This window comes from Seriola dumerili, unplaced genomic scaffold (genome assembly GCF_002260705.1).
Source record: "Seriola dumerili isolate Sdu_G_001 unplaced genomic scaffold, Sdu_1.0 BDQW01000017.1, whole genome shotgun sequence".
In the NCBI taxonomy this organism is placed as follows: Eukaryota; Metazoa; Chordata; class Actinopteri; order Carangiformes; family Carangidae; genus Seriola; species Seriola dumerili.
In genome coordinates, this window is record NW_019174272.1 from 15,164,995 (window position 1) to 15,182,388 (window position 17,394).

A 17,394-nucleotide genomic window follows, 5' to 3' on the forward strand; every position below is an offset into this window, starting at 1 on the left:
AGTAATTCTTCTTTCCTTAAGGTCAAAATGAGGATCCCTGAGGCTGTCCTCCTCTAAACAACGAGCCTGTAGGGTCGTCTGTGCAGCAGGTCATTATGACCCATACTTACATTTTGTTGCTAGGCACCATCTAGTTGTCACAGTAATTATGACAGGAGCAAAGGGAAAAGTGCGGTGACGTGGTATATAGAGAGACAAAGTCCACGTCAGGAAGATTTTGTTGTGGATGGATGAATATGACACTGGAGAGTGGTGTTCGATTTTCATCTGAAAGAAGCATTTTATATAGTTTCTTTTATCCATGACTGTTCAGCAAAATTAACCAGGTTATCATTGTAACCATGACAGCAAAGATCATCTAACGTTGAAGAAGTATTTATTTTAATCCAAATCACAATCTTTTCCTAAATCTAACCAGACCTGACCATTTATTATTGTAACGATGGTGAAGAGGCTCCAGTACATTGTTGTTGGTACAGTCTGCATATTTATTACTGTAAATATGACAACAAAGGTCCATTATTTCAGGAGACACTCCTGTGGGTTGTATCAGAGGGCTGGAACAAACGACCTTTGTGGTGGTTCAGGTTGGTGGAGTTGTTGGGATCACCATGACATGAGTCACACTGTCAGTGAGCTTTTTAATGGGGAAATAAACATGAAATGAAACAAAACATAAAGGTGGATGTAGCTGGAGTCATTAGCGGCGACACTGTCACACAATCTCAAACATGTTACGATAAAAAAGCTTCAAAGTTTCAGATCATTAAAGTTTCACCTCAGTGTGTTTCAGTTTGTCCTCGTGAGTGTATGAAGCTGCTGTGGCACAATGTGTGTGTCTGCCTCTTGATAGGTAATGAGCACATACCTGTCAAGAAGTGGTGTGCAGGATGCTGCCTCAGGTCAGTGTTTGCTGCCAGACGAAGCCTTCCCATGACTGTTCCGTCGTACACACACCTGTATGCTGTCCCCACTCTCTGTCTGCAGCTTGACATTTGGTATGGTGAAGATAGAAGACACTGAGGGGGGAGAAGATGCCGGCTGATTAGAGGAGCATACTCTAATGGAGAGGGAAACATTTCCAATGTAGAGGCTCTTATTAAAGAGTAAAACCTGAATATTTATTTGAAGAGAGATAGAGTCTTTTTAGAGTTTTAATATTTTTGTCATAAGAAGTAGTTTCTGTCAGAGGTATTTGAATGTTGCTCATTTCCTTTTTGATTATGCAAGATTAAGACATTTCTAAAATAACACAACTATAACGTCTCAAATTAGTGCAGAAAGTCAGACAGATGCTGAACAGCTGGATATGATATGAACTAAGATATTGTTGTGCATTTGTTGTCTATATCATCACTAACTGTAATTCAATGTGCAGGTGCATGTGCATGTTTGAAAAAAAATAGAAAATCACCTGCACTAACCCATCCGTTTCTGTGCTACTTAGTTGTTCCTTTCTTCTATTAGAAACCAGACTGTTTGGATGGCATCGTCCTTCACCTCACAGACTAGTGTGATTTATATAATATGGTCTTCTTTTAAAAGATCGTCCTTGTTTATTTATTATTTTATGTGATGATTCTCAGGCAAACTCTGGAAATGAGATCAACTGTAGTTTTTCTATGATGCAGATTTGGTAAATGGACTGCATTTATTGTCACCAAAACTGTTGGTTAACTGGCTGAAAAAAAACAAGATGCATCATTTTTTTTAAGGATTTTGTTTGTTTTTTCAACATCCTATCTTGAGAATAAAATTGTGACAACGCAGGATCCTGTCTTTTTTGGCTGCATTCCCTCAATAACGTTATGATGCAAATAGATTTGAAGGCCATCAATTGGTGTTACGTCACTGCACATAATTAGATGAGACTCTGGCTGCAAGTGTTGAAGTCACGCCATTATTGCCTCACATAGCCAAAACACAAAACCAAAGGTCTAACACAACTGCAGCAAAACCACTGGAAAAGAAACCTTTTCTTGCCATTTATCAACCACCTGATCACAGAGTTGAGGGATGGAGTATACCTAGTACCTTCTACCTGACAAATTACCACTGCTGAGGGACAGTTTATGGCAGGAGATGAGTATGGTGCTTTGATGCCCAATTTGGTCACTGCAGATGTTGGGTTTGAATTATGGAGGAAGCACAACAAGCATACACCTGCTATTAGTGACATCTGCCAGGTTTTGAGATCATCTGCAGACTTCTATCGAAACATAAACACTGTCATGAAGATTCTCCTAACAATGCCAGTATCCACTGCCAGTGCTGTTAACGTTGTTTGAAGACATACCTGAGGAATATGATGACTGACAAACGACCGAGTGGACTTGCACTGATGAACATCCATCATGATATTCCAATTGATGCGGAGGCCATTATTCAAGAGTTTGATGCAACAGGCAGACGCAGAATAAACTGTCAGGATATTGAACTGTTGGCAGTTGGTCTTAGACCGTACTATGTACCGAGGGAGTTCGTACACATCGTCGCCATCGTTGTTTACATTCAACCACGAGCAGAGCCTGCAGTCATGTGTGACGTCATTCACGAGATTGCAATATCGGGGGATTCTAACCATGTTACTCTCACCTCTCACCTGACTGGATTCACTCAGTATGTTGACTGTCTCACAAGGGAAAATAAGACATTTGATCTGTTGTATGCAAATGTCAAGGAGGCCTACACTGCTTTAGCTCTACCACCACTTGGCAGATCAGATCAGAATCTGTTTTTTCTTCAGCCTACTTCAAGCCCTGTGTACTGAGGCAGGCTGCAACCACCCGCTCATTCAGGAACTGGACCCCAGAGGCCAGTGAGTGTCTAAAAGACTGTTTTGAGTGCACAGATTGGAATGTACTGTTGGAGTCACAGGAAAATGATAAAAGCAAGGACCCTGACCTCGATAGAATGGATGAATATACCACGGACTACATTAACTTCTGTATGGACGCTGTAATACCAGCAAGGACTGTACACTGCTTTCCAAACAACAAACCCTGGATCCCCAATAACATCAACCAGAAAAAGGAGGCCTTCAGGGATGGAGACAGGGAGAAGCTCAGGTGTTTGCAACATGAGCTGAAGAGGAGATTAAAGCAGGGAAAGGAGGACTACAAAAAGAAAGTATAGAGGAAGCTGCAGCACAACAACACCAGAGAAGTGTGGAAGGGGATGAGCACCATCACTGACTATAAAGAGAAGTACAGCCAGGCAACATCAGGTGATGTGGACAAGACCAATGAGTTCAACCTGTTCTACAATAGGTTTGACACAGCCTCACCTGTTCTCTCTTCCACTGCTTCAGCTGCAGCTTCTCCTACAGCATCTCCTCCACAACCTGACACTGCAGCTGCAACTCCCTCCACACTGGGGTCAAGGCTCCTGTCCTTTACAGCGGAGGTGAGGGCAGAGCTCAAGAGGCTACATCCTGGAAAGACAACGGGCCCGGATGGTGTGTGTCCAAGGCTGTCAACGGACTGTGCAGCCCAGCTGACTGAGCCTTTCCAGAGGATCTTCAATTTAAGCCTACAAACAGGGAGGGTCCCAGTCCTGTGGAAACATCATGTCTTGTTCGGGTACCTAAAGTAGGATGACTGGCTGGGATAAATGACCACAGACCGGTTGCCCTCACATGACACATCATGAAGACCCTGGAGCAGCTGCCTCTCCACCTTCTGAGGCCACAGGTTGAACCTGCACTAGACCCCCTATAGTTCGCCTACAAGGAACATATTGGAGTGGATGATGCTGTCCTTTACATGCTCCACTGGGCCCATTCTTACTTGGATGAGCCAGGTAGTTACATGAGGATTATGTTCTTTGATTTCTCAAGTGCATTTAACACCATCCAAACCCACATTCTTAAAGACAAGCTGGATGGGATGGGGGTGGATCCCTGTTTCACGTCCTGTATTGTATAGTATACTCAAGACTGTTGTTGAGAGATGCAATGTAAGATGGAGGTCATCTTAGACAATACCAACCATCTATTCCACAACATTCTGGCAGGACAGAAGCAGCTACAGCAGCAAGTCTCATCTCAATGCAGTGCCTGTTATTTAGCTGCTGTTGTTTCTTTGCGGGTCTGTTGGTTGGTCTTTGATAGGCATGTGATAGGCTAATCAGAGTTTTATGGTGGTATTGTGTCATAGCTTTAGCGCTAAAAACATGAATCAATCTCTCTCTCTGTCTTTGTGTGTGAAACCTAAAAGTGATGATAGGACTTCCATATTGACCATGCTGCTATTGGACATTGCTACCATTTTTCCATGTTCATATACCTTATATGCCAAATATGCATGTATATTATATGTAATATTGTTTTTTATTCCAAGATTATCTCTCATGTAGCTAAATTTTTGTCAAAGTGTGTACAGACAGTTATTTATGTATACATGTGTCATTTATTTGCACTAGTAATGTCATTCTCCCATATTATTGTCACTCTCATCGTAATATTACAGGTTTTGTTTTGCACTGTTGTTGATTGTTTTTTTTCCACTGATGTTTCTTCATGTCATTGTTTTTCTTAATGCGTACAGTTTGTCTTGCACTTGTGTGTTCTTTTTTGTGTATTTGGTTTTTTTTGTATGCCTAGTCTCCCTTTAAATTACCCCCTGGGGACAGATAAAGTTTCTTCAATTGAATCCTTGGAAAATGTAAGTAAGTGAATCTAGAAATACTTGTATAATGTCTGTGTGTTCAGATTTCACAGGGTTGTGATTTTTTATGCATATTTAAAACTCAAGGTGCTTTCAGACAATGAGAGGCTGCCACTCCCACCTAAGTTGCACCTGTGCCTCTCACGTCATCCAGTATCTTTACCTCAACTCCTGCCCCCCTGAATAGGTGGCTTCAGGACCTCTGTGCTACAGCAACCGTGGCCAAGACTCATAAACCCAAAGCACTGCTCCATTATCTGGGAGAGTTCCCTTGATTTATGATGATGAACACTGAAGTTCTCATTAAAAGAAGCATATTAAATGTTAACAGAACCAGTGAATCCTCCTAGTTCACAACTCTATTGCTCATTGTTGTTTTGCTTATATTTCAGGAAACAATTGGGATAAAAAGCTGTTTATTTAGCAAATAGATTCAGACACTCGCTCTGTTCTGTGAAGAGCTCGCCCTCTTCTTCTCTGATTGGATGTCAAACCAGTGGATTTTTGCCAGGAGAGCAGAGGAAGTGGAGCACGACTGCTCCATCTAAACACTTTCTTTTGTTTCACTTTTACACATTTAAATCCATCAGAGTCCAGTTTTTTCTTTTTATGAGGCCTTTGCTCTGACTTCTCAAACTGCAAGACACACACACACCCTCACACACACAGACACACTCTCACTGAAATCAAATTAAAAATGTCACAATCCAATCCACACAGCAGCAGCAACATCAGAAGCTCCATTGTCTCAGTAATTCTGTCATTGTTCCTGGTTAATCTGTCCGGGTATTGTCTGGATAAATCCATCATACACATGACAATAGAGCGCACAGTGGGCCGTAGGTAACACTGGTCATCCCTGCAGGGATAACATGGGACGTATACAAGTCATCAGTTTATTGATGGTTGATACTCTCAGCCTGTTTATCTGTTACTTGGCTGGTTGCTGAGTACTGGGAGCACTGGGTGTTGTATGCTTCCACTGGGCAGCTTTCTGTGGCTCCAGTCCTGATTACTATGCTGTGGTTGTAGCCAAATACAACCAGAGTAATTAGCCACTTTATCTCACGTTCATTTTTCATTTGCATAATTTTGACACAATCTTCCCGCACAAAAATACAAGCTGCAAATCCACACTTGTCTTCCTCACACACACACACACACACACACACACACACACATACACACACACACACACACACACACACACACACACACACACACACGGAAGATACTTTGTGTTCTTCCACTCTTGTCCTCATTTTATAAAACTGTTTTAATTCACTTTCCTCTGTGGTTCTGCTGCTCTGCCTGTGTCACATGTGCATGCAGAGAAGAAAGAATCAGAGAGAGAGAGCGAGTGAGCATGACAAGAATCAAAATGAGCCATCTCTCTCTTCTCTCTCCTGCTCTCTGTCAGTGACCGCCGCTTTCAGTCATGACAACCTGCTGGCTGCTGATAAAAGGATTAATAATGCTGAAAAATCCTAATCGGGGGGGAATTAAAAATGGAACTCTCCCATTAAAAATTACCACCATGTCAGAGGCAGCACACACAGGTCTGCTGAGCAGGCTCCTCACTCCACTAATGAACAACATCTTAAGGGATTGGTAGTGTATGTCTGTGTAGTCTATCAAATAATATGGATATGCAGTCATCTCTGACATAATTTCATGCAATAATCCAATTTTGTAGGATTAATTGAAATATAACCTTTAATACAGCCAAGTGTGAGGTTGTGCTGAAGCCTCTGAACACCCACAGCACACGAGGAAAAAGAAACACGCTTCTGCCACTGAAGATGTTGTATGTTTCTGAGGTGCTGTGTTTTAAAGAAAGCCTCAGTGTGTGTTGTTGTTCTGGGCAAACAATAAGTCAGGAAGAGAGAGATAATCAAACTGAGCGTGCAGCGGCGGACGGCAGAGGTCTGGCTGGGCTTGCAGTCCCAACGGCATCCACATAATAAGACAAGCTTTCTCTGGCATGAAAAAAACAACCCCAGGTCACCGAGAGAGACACAGAGGAGGAGAAGGATACTGAAAGATCCAGAGGAGCTGAGGGAGCTCAGAAAAAAAAACACAAAGGAGAGAGGGGGAGTCAGAGAGAGAGAGAGAGAGAGAGAGGTCTCTTGCTCTTAAGTAACTATCATTATAAGAAAGCAAAAGACCTCAGCACATGTATAGATATTATTTTTCAGCTAATTTGCCCTTTCTTTGAAATAGAAATCACCTAAATTCATTGAAAAACAAAATGCTACAAAGTGTACAGCAAATTTTCTGAAAAGGCCCTAAAAATGTTTTTAATAATTATGACAAGTCACCCAATTGACACTTATTCACTTATACACATATTCACAATGCGGTCATTTTCCTCTGATATCTTGCTGAGGGTGGGAAGTCTTGAACACTTTAATGTCTCTGAATAAATCCCACGAAAGAAGCTAAATGGTCGAAAAAGTTGACTAGTTGACCATTCCTTTCCTTTGACCAAATTGATTAATGGGCAGATGAAAAAACAGGAGACAGGTACTGGATTGAGGCTTATATCAAGTGGAAAGTTTGCAATTAACATGAATGTCCATGTAAGCGCTTCTTAAGTTGTCAGATGACAAATCAATCTATTAAAGTTATACAGTGTCATGATGAACTTGCATCAATAATACTACAATATGACAGCAGAGCAAATGCATCACTGCTAACCTTACCCTTCATTGTTTTTGTTGTGTAATGAATTAGCATTATTCTTCTCATCTCTGATAGGTTTCATGTTGTGAGGTTATATTAAATGACAGAATCAGGAAGCAAGTGACACACTTCAAACAGTTTTGTTTTGATTTCAGTTGAGGATAGCAGTACCACCACTGTCACGGCAAAGGCATATCCTAGTATGTGTAAAAACCAGCCTCCCTACAGGGTACAGGTGATGACATAAGTTAGCAATAAGAAGGGATTCTTTTTTCTCGTCAGATTCTCTACGTTTATGACTTGCAACCTGGAACACAGGGGTACGACATTATCCTGCAGGTGACAGAATTTCAGCTTTGCACCCTCAGAGTGACATCAGAGGAGAATGGCTGCCATGTGAATATAGTCTATTAAATCATCCATAGAGATCCATACACAGGAGAGACAATACAAAATAATAATATAAAAATGGTTGAGGCTGTTGAAGTTGACTATAAAGAAGAAAAATGGAAAGTCCAGCTGCACTTTTTATGTCTTAAAAATCAAGCCTGAGGAAATATTGTGTAACTGGACCTCTTTGAATTTCAATTGAATATCCCTGCTATACAGTTCTATTTTTTACTAATACAATACATACGTTGTTTGCAGTATGTATGTATGTATGAGTCTGAGGATTATCAGGCAGGTTCTGGGGGTATGTGAGAAGTGTCTTTTAAATACATGCATTAAAGTTTATTTGCAGTGGATGTTGGAGGTAGTGATCTCCTGATTATTGTAAACTTTATGAAAATCACTGCCCCCTGTGTGCCTCTCTCTCCTTTCTCTTTCTCTATCTCTCCCCCACCTGACCCCCATAACCCCATTGAGTCCGGTTCTGCTCGAGGTTTCTGCCTCTTTAAAGGATCATGTCTGTGTGTTTAGATTTAACTGAGTGTGATCTTTGAGTACATCCATGAGCTGTGTCACAAGCCACTGCTGCTGCATCTGAGAAGTCAGTGAAGCAACAACTCACACCAACATGAACCGGTCTCTTTCACCCTCACGTCTCTGCCTCCGTCTCCAGCTGAGGTGCAGCTCGAAGTTTGAAAACTTCCATCATCATATCATAATATTAGATCATGTGCTTATGACCTGTGACCATGACTTTAAACAAAGCCCTGCCAATCTTTCTTGTCATATCATCACACAGTGTTAGGATTTGACATTCCCATTCAGTGCTTGTAATGTCACACATTATTCTGTGACTCACATCCAGTAGAAACCTGACAACCATAAAGCAACACCTCAACTGTAAAACCCGTCAGCACAGGCGGGTGGTGTTAGAGCTGCGTAATGGGAGTGTTGGAGTACGTACTGTCCTGCAACTCCCAGAGCCGTGGAGGAAGGTTGCTGAAGTACTCATGGTTCAGCGCTGCCTGGGCCGACAGCCGGTTCTTTGGGAAGCACTGGAGGAACCTGGAGGCCAGCTCCTCAGCATGATCCACGTAGCCCAACCTGACACACACAGATACACACTTCATCAGACATTGAGCACAGTATATACAGAGATAAAGAACACAACCACCTCCATTTCATCCACATTTAATACAGAAGAAGCTTCCTTCCATTCATTAATCCCTCTGAGATCCAACTCACAGAGCTGCTGACAACAAAAAACAAGCTTTTTAATTATGCTCAAGGTTTGCTGACTCAAGAGGAAAAAGACTTCTCAGACACACACTGGGTCACTGTGAGTGAGAGCAAGCAAAGAAGCAGCCAGGACAGAAGCAAAGTGAACACGTGTCTGTGTGTGTGTGTTCGTACAGGGAGTCACTGAACTCATGAACCAGCTCCACAAACAGCGCCGAGGGGGAAGAAAAGATTGAAAATAAACGAAGAGCATTTCAGTCAGTAATTAGGCATCCACTGCATTAAATAAACATGATGTTATTCGGCACAGCCTGTCAGCCCGCCATTGCTGCTGCGCAGCACTCGGAGTGCTTCTCATGTTCTACAGGTTTCTCATGGCTGGCTCCCCAGCCAAACTCTCTGACAGACATTCCCATGGCTCTCAATAGGGATCTCAACTCGACTTATTGGCAGAGAGACAGAGAAAGGATTAATCTCTGCTGTGCTCATCAACACCACTCAGCAAAGAGGCAGATATAAAGTTAATGAAGTCCAACAGGGCCTCTCTTGCTTCTTTGTCATACAACTGGAACAGACTGTGTAACTCCTTTTAAAGACATAAAGACAAACTGTGAAAACATACTGACCGGAAGTTGTGAATTGTATTTACAAATTGTGTCACGACCAATCTCACAGCACAGCGCTGCTATTTATTTATGAGGTGCTATATGTAAGTACTTTAATTTGAAAGTTCACTCACTGCTAACCAGCTCGTCCCACTTCCTGTTTCCCTGCCTGCAGGCAAATTTCTAATATGAGGTCACTAATATATTTTAGTTTTAAAACTCATCTCTTTTGATATGTTTACTTCTGCCTTCCAGAACCACTCCAGAATGTTTGAGCCTCCAAAACCAAGACTTTCAGAAAATCTGCTCAACTTGTTTTAGTTTGAAAATGCTGGGGTTATGTTGTAGTTTGAACAGGCAAAAAATTAGACCTTTGGAAACACTGATGGCTTGCATGCTTAGTGTACGTAAATGGTCTTGTATGTATGCGTTTTCACATGTGTTAGTATGGATGGAGTTTGTTTCTGATACAGAGCTAAAACTGTCATATTAGTGTGGATGTAGCCTATAACTCCACCATCATGGACTGCAGCTGGTGATGGTGGTTCTTGCTCTGCTCAATTGCAGAACTGCTACATGGCCACTAAGCCAAACTCACAGACACTGCAGAGCAGAACAAGGACTGCTGTCTCCAGCTCCAATGGTATGAGAGGAACGCAGCTCTCGCTCTCAACCTAACCAGACACAGAACTTAACTAACTTTACTAGCCAATCAGAGGCAGAGCGGGGCAGGTCTTGGCAACACTGGCAGTGTAAGATCCAGCGGCTTGAAGGAGCAGGGCGCTTGTTTCTGCACGGTGTGCTCGAGGAAGCTACTACCTGCCACCAGCAGTAAGAAAAAGTGCTCTCTCGTCATGAGTTGGACCCCGTTCATAAAGCTGCTGTCCGCGCACTCCAACATACAACTACATTACCGGGAGCAATAGTTACGGTTGATACTCAGTCATCAATGACTGACCATGTCTGCGATCAAAGATATGTGTGCATGTTCATTGCTGAACATGATCTGTCCTTCACAATTTCTTGATTTAACTTTAAACTTCAGTTTACCAGTTCTTTAAGCACTTCAATGTTACTGTATTTTTTATCTTCAATATTTATTTATTTTCCATTATATATTTATTTCCCATTATTATCTGTTTTTCAGAAGGAAACACGTAAACGTTGCTATAGTACTGCAGTATTGTCTACAGTTGTCTTTTACATCGCACATACTTTTATAGAGAAAAATGGTGCAAAGCACATATTGTATAGATGCATATCTTTTTTTCCAAATTATAATAATCCAGAGGTTTTTCAAAGTTGCTCGCACTTTAGAGCTGTTGCACTGTTACTGTTAACATATAGTATTTTTAGATAATCTGTGCAGTGTTTCTGTCCCCACCCCAAAAAAAACAAACAAAAAACAAACAAAAAAACCCCAAAACATTTCAGGCTCAGGATGTTTTTTACTTTTAGCCCTGAGAAACTTTTAATGACATCATCTGTACAATTCATCTGAAAAGTAGATCATATGCCAATGTAAAATTGCCCACGATATAAGATTGTCAGATCACTCACCACTAGTTGAAACCTTAAATTGGTATAAATGTGTGTCTGTAGTTACTTTTTCTGTATTAAACCAGACCACTGTCTTTCTCTGACCTGCAACTTGTCAAATACTTAAATTAACAACTGTTTCTCCCGTTCCTCTGCCCCTAGTGTGTTTCTTCCTCCCTGTCTGTTCCCCTGTCTGTCATTCCCCAGGAATGGCCTTGCTACCTGTGGGCGGTGCGGCACACCTGACACTCATCCGCCTTCATCAAAATCAGTACAACAACCCCAGCAGATCATCCACTCGTTGCCAGATTATACCAACTCCTATATGGTAGCTATCGGCTGTAACTTTTGAGCTATTTTTTTCTTTGTTGTTTCCCTGAGCAATTCCCAGTGTTCATCCTGCGTCTCCTCTGTCCTAAGCCTGCATCTGTCTCCCTACTACAGATCCAGAACCCACACTCAAGCCTTCAGATCATCACCCTGACTGCCTGTACCATTCCTCATCCCAGTGTGCCCAATAAAACTGTCTTTTAAACCTACTTGAGCTCTGAGGTCTGCTTTTGGGTCCAAACCTTATTCAAAGCCTAATTTTTCCTCATTATGTTGATAGAAAATGTAATTACTTTTCCTACAAAACGTATTTGATGTTGCAGTTTAGTTGTACAGAAACATAATTTTGTTGGAGAGAGGGTTGATTTACAGACATGTTACACCTGAGACAGTCCAGTCCAGAAATCGATTTTTTAAAAGCTGATATAAACAGGAATATTTCATGTATGATATGAAATAATTTTTCATTAGAATTACAATTATCTAAATATATGAAGTGAGTCACTACCATTGTTATAAAGTTGGATTTTGAAGAAGGTTGTTTCTTAATTTTTTTTGCCTTTGATTTAACCGGGGAGGTGCTGGCGGGAGCCAGGCTCTCTTCGTCAGGTAGACACTGACACACATTCACACCTTGAGGCTGCTCAGTGCAACCGCAGTGTCTCATCTGTAAACCAATGAGCCGCCCCACAGGAACAGTTGGGGGTTAAGGACATTGGTCAATGGCATCTCAGTAGCGGTAAAGACCGAGGGGCACGAGCTTGTCTGTCACTTTCCTCTCTTATACCCTGAAAGACGGTTTTGATGCTACAAGACCCAGCATGCACTGCAAAGGGTGCTCTAACCTGTGCACCAACCTCTACTTCCAGTTCAACAGCGGACCAGCTGATGAACATCTCAAGATAAATAAGGAGGTTAAGGCCCCACTTACTTTAAATATACACAAAAGTCTCCTTATTTTAGAATATAGCAGATGAAAATGATGAATAATATCAACAAGTTGAAGGAAAGGATACACCTCATGAAGAAGCTTAACGTTTTGATAGTTGAATGTTTTATATAGCACAACGTATGCAGGAGTAGTTAACAACAGAAGGAAAGTAAAAGGAGGATCTGGAGTATAACATCAATGGAGCAGGTAAAGTTCAACATGTCTGCTTCTGTATTTACTGTTGTTCTGTCCAGTTTGAAATGGTATCTCCCTCTATGACTACTAATTTGTAAAAACCGTTCTGTCTATTTGTATCTGTTTGTGTGCATTTGAGTATCAGAGGAGTCTCTAATCAGGTAATTTGACCCAGATGTCTGCGACCTCCCTCCACTCAGAAGTTGCCATGGTGTCAATGCTGTCTCACTGGGTGCCCAACTGTCTTTTTCTTTGAAAAATGTAGCACCTGGAAAACACTGTTTAATGGTAATCCACCAATCAGTATGAGCTCCAAAGGTAATCGACCAATCACAATGAGCTCCAAAAGTAATCCACCAATTAGAATACATACAATGTGGAGTCAGTTAGATTTCAAACTGAAATTAACAGCCAAATGTTTCCTGTCTGTCTACCTGTCTACCTTTCTATGTGTCCGTTTGTATGTTTGCATGTGTGTGTGTTTGTGTGTAAGAGAGAGAGTCTAGCTGTTGAAGACACAGAGCTCATACAAATCTATGGGAGAAAGGGGTCAGCGAATCTCTCAAACTCCTGCCATTTAATACAAAATGATACACAATATCAGCAAAATTATCACATGGTCAGAGCCACAAGACTCTCCTGAACACCTCTATGTGGTTTTGGTGTTTATAGAGCCAAAATGTGGAAATAGGAGGGAGTTACAAAGAAGGGGTAATTTCTGGTTTCCACTCCTGAATTTGTATTGCAGTCTATGGGAGAGTTTGAGGGTGCTCGCATCACATTTCAAATTCTGTTAGTCTCTGTGCTATGGTAGACACTTTGTATGAAACAGAGCAAATTTGTCTACTAATGAGGAAGAAATGATATGTGAAGACCAAAATATGTGGTCGAGTTACACAGATTTTTTTCAGAAAGAATTTGGAGCTTCTCCCACTGTAGCGATGTCAACCACACCAGCACCAAACATTCCGTGCAATACACACAAAATTTGAAAAACAGAAAAACATGTTAGTTCAAAGCTAAATGGCCTAAATTGGCTGAAAAAAAAACCTAAGAAAGAAGAAATGCACAATCAAAGCTTTTACTGTCACATCTGAAGGAGATTACTGACGAAATGCTAAAAAGGTTGAAAAAGCAGCTCATATTACCTTGAAATGTTAAACTGGAGGAGCTGAAGTCTAGTAGCTGCAAAAGCTGAGAACTGAAACATGTTGTTGAGACAGTTGAAAGCCAAATTATTTACTGCCAAAGGTGTAAGTATAAATGCCTTAAAATGCCTTAGAAATGTGAAGTTATCATTTGTATTAGTAACAGAAAGATGACCTGCATTCTCAACAGTAGAAACTTTAATCTAAGTTATCAATAAGCTGAATAATCACTTAATAGCTGGAAGTGTTGTTAACAGTTTAAAGTCTGGATAAAGTTTGTAGCTGAAAGTATTCTCAAGTTGTTGAATTTCAAAGACATTGAAGTTTTGAAGAATTTGAACATCGTCTCCATTCACTAACATCTTAAAATATTGCAGAAAAAGTTTATTATTTCAAAAATGATGAATATTATCAAAAAGTTGAAAGAAGGATACATCTGCTGAAGAAGCTGCAAATTTTCATAGTTGAACGGCTTATGTAGCACATAGCACATGTGTCTGTGTGTCTGTATCTGTGTGTGTGTGTGTTTGTGTGTGTGTGTGTGTGTGTGTGTGTGTGTGTGTGTGTGGGTTTGTGTCAGTTAGAATGACAAACTGAAATTAACTGCCGAATGCTTCCTGATTACAATTGGACTGAAACATATTTCTACTCAAAACAGTTTAGAGGTGTATAAATCATTGTCTGTATTTAGTGTTGGAGCATTCTATAGTGGGATTTTGATAGCAATGTCAGTAAAGTGGTGGAAAAACACCACAGATATCAAAGGAGTCTCTAATTATTCAAATGATGCGCTGGCAACAAGTGGCAGCAAGTCAACATAGCTCATATTTTTTTCCAATTTATTTGTATATATTAGTATATTTTTTGTCGATTGATGTTTTTTTATTCTATGTCATTCTTTCGTCTGACGATGGAACAAAATAATGTACACAAAGGAAGAATTCCTGGCTTTAAAGTTTACCAGATATGGAGTTAAACATCCCATACCGGCTGAGCTAAAGAAGCCATACCATGGACACAGAGCCGGGGCTGAGCTAAAGGCTAGGAGATGGCAATATAAGCCTTTTCTACCATTGATCCTCATGGGAAATGTCAACTCTCTGGCTAACAAGGGTGATGAACTGGAGGAACTTGTGAAGAACCAGCGAGCATATTGTGAGTGTAGTATCATGTGTTTCACGGAGACTTGGTTAAATGACAACACTCCCGACCGTTGTGTGGATTTACCCGGCTTCACTGCAGTACAAGCGGACAGAGACGCCGGAGCAAGTGGAAGAATAAAGGTGGAGGACTGGCTCTGCTTGTGAACAATAGATGGTGCAACCCTGGTCATATCACAGCGAAAGAGAAGATCTGCTGTCGGGATATTGAACTATTGGCAGTTGGTCTTAGACCGTACTATGTACCAAGGCAGTTCTCACACATCGTCGCCATTGTTTTTTACATTCAACCACGAGCAGAGTCTGCAGTCGCTGTGACGTCATTCACGAGACAGAGTACAGACCCAGCACCCTGATGCATTCATTGCAATATCGGGGGTTTTTAACCATGTCACTCTTACCTCTCACCTTACTGGCTTCACTCAGTATGTTGACTATCCCACAAGGGAAAATAAGACACTGGATCTGTTGTATGCAAATTTCCAGGAGGCCTACACTGCTTCAGCTCTACAACCACTTGGCAAATCAGATCATAATCTGGTTTTTCTTCAGCCTTCTTACAAGCCCTGTGTACTGAGGCAGGCTGCAACCACTCACTCATTCAGGAACTGGACCCCAGAGGCCAGTGAGTGTCTAAAAGACTGTTTTGAGTGCACAGATTGGAATGTACTGTTGGAGTCACACAGGGGTGGACTGGGACAAAAATTCAGCCCTGGCATTTTCTGTCCAGACCAGCCCACTACACTATGCATAGAAGTCCACTAATCTCGCGGCATCTTCTCTGATGCATACTACAAAGGAGAGTCATCAAATAAAGCACTTAACTATGAACTCGAAGACCAAAATTGACAGCTATAGCAATAAATCAATCAATCTTTATTCATTATAGTGTCAAATCACAACAGAAGTTATGTCATGACTAGGGGTGGGACGAGACTAACGGGAAGAGCCCTTATGCTACCCTTTCAGTTTTTAGTCTGTGAAACCACAGAATAATGTACAAGATAAAAGATTAGTTCATATTGAACGACACGTTCGCGAGCGTAACAACATTAGTGGCTTTGCCACGTTTTCATTATGACACTTACTAGTGTTTTCCAATGCAAAAAAGTCAGATCTTTGTGACAATACCTGAAAATGCTCAAGACAGCACTATACACAGCCATTTGAAAACTACAGTAAAAGTAACACATTTACACAGAAATGAAAGTTACACACAAATTATGAAATAGTTATCACCTCAGTAAACAATAAATTAATTGAAAGATTACAATAAATTCAATGGCAAATATTGCAAATTAAACTAATTATTTCCTATAGGTTTACTTGTAATTTGTGCTAAAATTCAAAGTATCTCATCTGTATTTACAATACATCTTGATTCTGCATCTCTACTTACAGCTCATTGGTCCATGTGAATGTTTACTGTTGCTATGGCAACAAGAGACTGCTGAAGTTAGCAGCTCTTAGCTAGCTTAGCTAAATCATCTGAACAATAATAACCCATAATATCACAATTCGGCATATCTAAACAAAATCAACCACAACTACCAACATTCACAGCCCTTCAACTCTGGGCTAATATGTTGTCACAAGTAGGACTATGCAGTTAATTAGGTCACATCACATTCAATGTAAAAACGTTTTCTACTTTGTTTTGGACATGTCTCAAAAATGTAGCCTAGCCAGCCCCAGGCTAACGTTACTTACCATGTATGCCTCCACTCGCTCGTCTCCCGGCGCAGCAGCACCTGCTGGGGTGGTGACCCCGGCACCAAACAGGTCCGTCAATTTAGAATATTTAGCAGCCTCCACCTCCAGAGACTTCAGCTTTTTAAGTCGCAGTTTTTCAGCGCCCGGGCGTTTCTTCCGCTTATCCATTTTCAGCTCAACAGCAGCCCGTCCCGTGACTCCCGCCCATGCCATGAGGTCCCGCCCCACCCTGGTTTGTGTTGTGATTGACAGCACTGTCAGGGTTCTCTGAGCCTGTCAGCCCATGATTGATTGACAATGACAAACAATAGACCAATAATATGTGTTGATGCTGGCAACACACTGCTAGCCCTCTGTAGCCAATCGGCTGGCCCAATTGGAGGGAATTTAGAGAAAAAAAACAAAACTAAAAAACATAGCGGACCGGACCAGCCCACCGGGACAATGCCCGGTATGCCAGATGGCCAGTCCACCCCTGGAGTCACAGGAAAATGATAAAAGCAAGGACCCTGACCTTGATAGAATGGTTGAATGTACCACGGACTACATTAACTTCTGTATGGACACTGTAATACCAGCAAGAACTGTACACTGCTTTCCAAACAACAAACCCTGGATCACCAGCAACATCAAGACCCTCCTCAACCAGAAAAAGGAGGCCTTCTCTCTCCCACTGCTTCAGCCACAGCTTCTCCTATGGCATCTCCTCCACAGCCTGAAACAGCAGATGAAACTCCCTCCACACTGGGGTCAAGTCTCCTGTCCTTTAAAGCAGAAGAGGTGAGGGTGGAG

At 41.5% G+C, this 17,394-nt stretch overlaps 1 protein-coding gene across 2 annotated transcripts in view; it reads right to left on the reverse strand.

Annotated features, from left to right (window-relative positions):
• Nucleotides 1-540: 540 nt before the first annotated feature.
• The window catches only part of LOC111227009 (cyclin-dependent kinase 14), a 246,640-nt gene continuing 229,786 nt past the window's right edge, over nucleotides 541-17,394 (reverse strand). For both annotated transcript variants that reach the window (XM_022752355.1, XM_022752364.1), the window contains 3 exons: nucleotides 8,707-8,846; nucleotides 869-1,019; nucleotides 541-637 (listed from right to left, as the gene is read on the reverse strand). In XM_022752355.1, coding sequence (XP_022608076.1) covers nucleotides 904-1,019; nucleotides 8,707-8,846 — 256 coding nt within the window. In that variant the 3' untranslated portion in view covers nucleotides 541-637; nucleotides 869-903. The remainder of the gene's footprint in view (nucleotides 638-868; nucleotides 1,020-8,706; nucleotides 8,847-17,394) is intronic.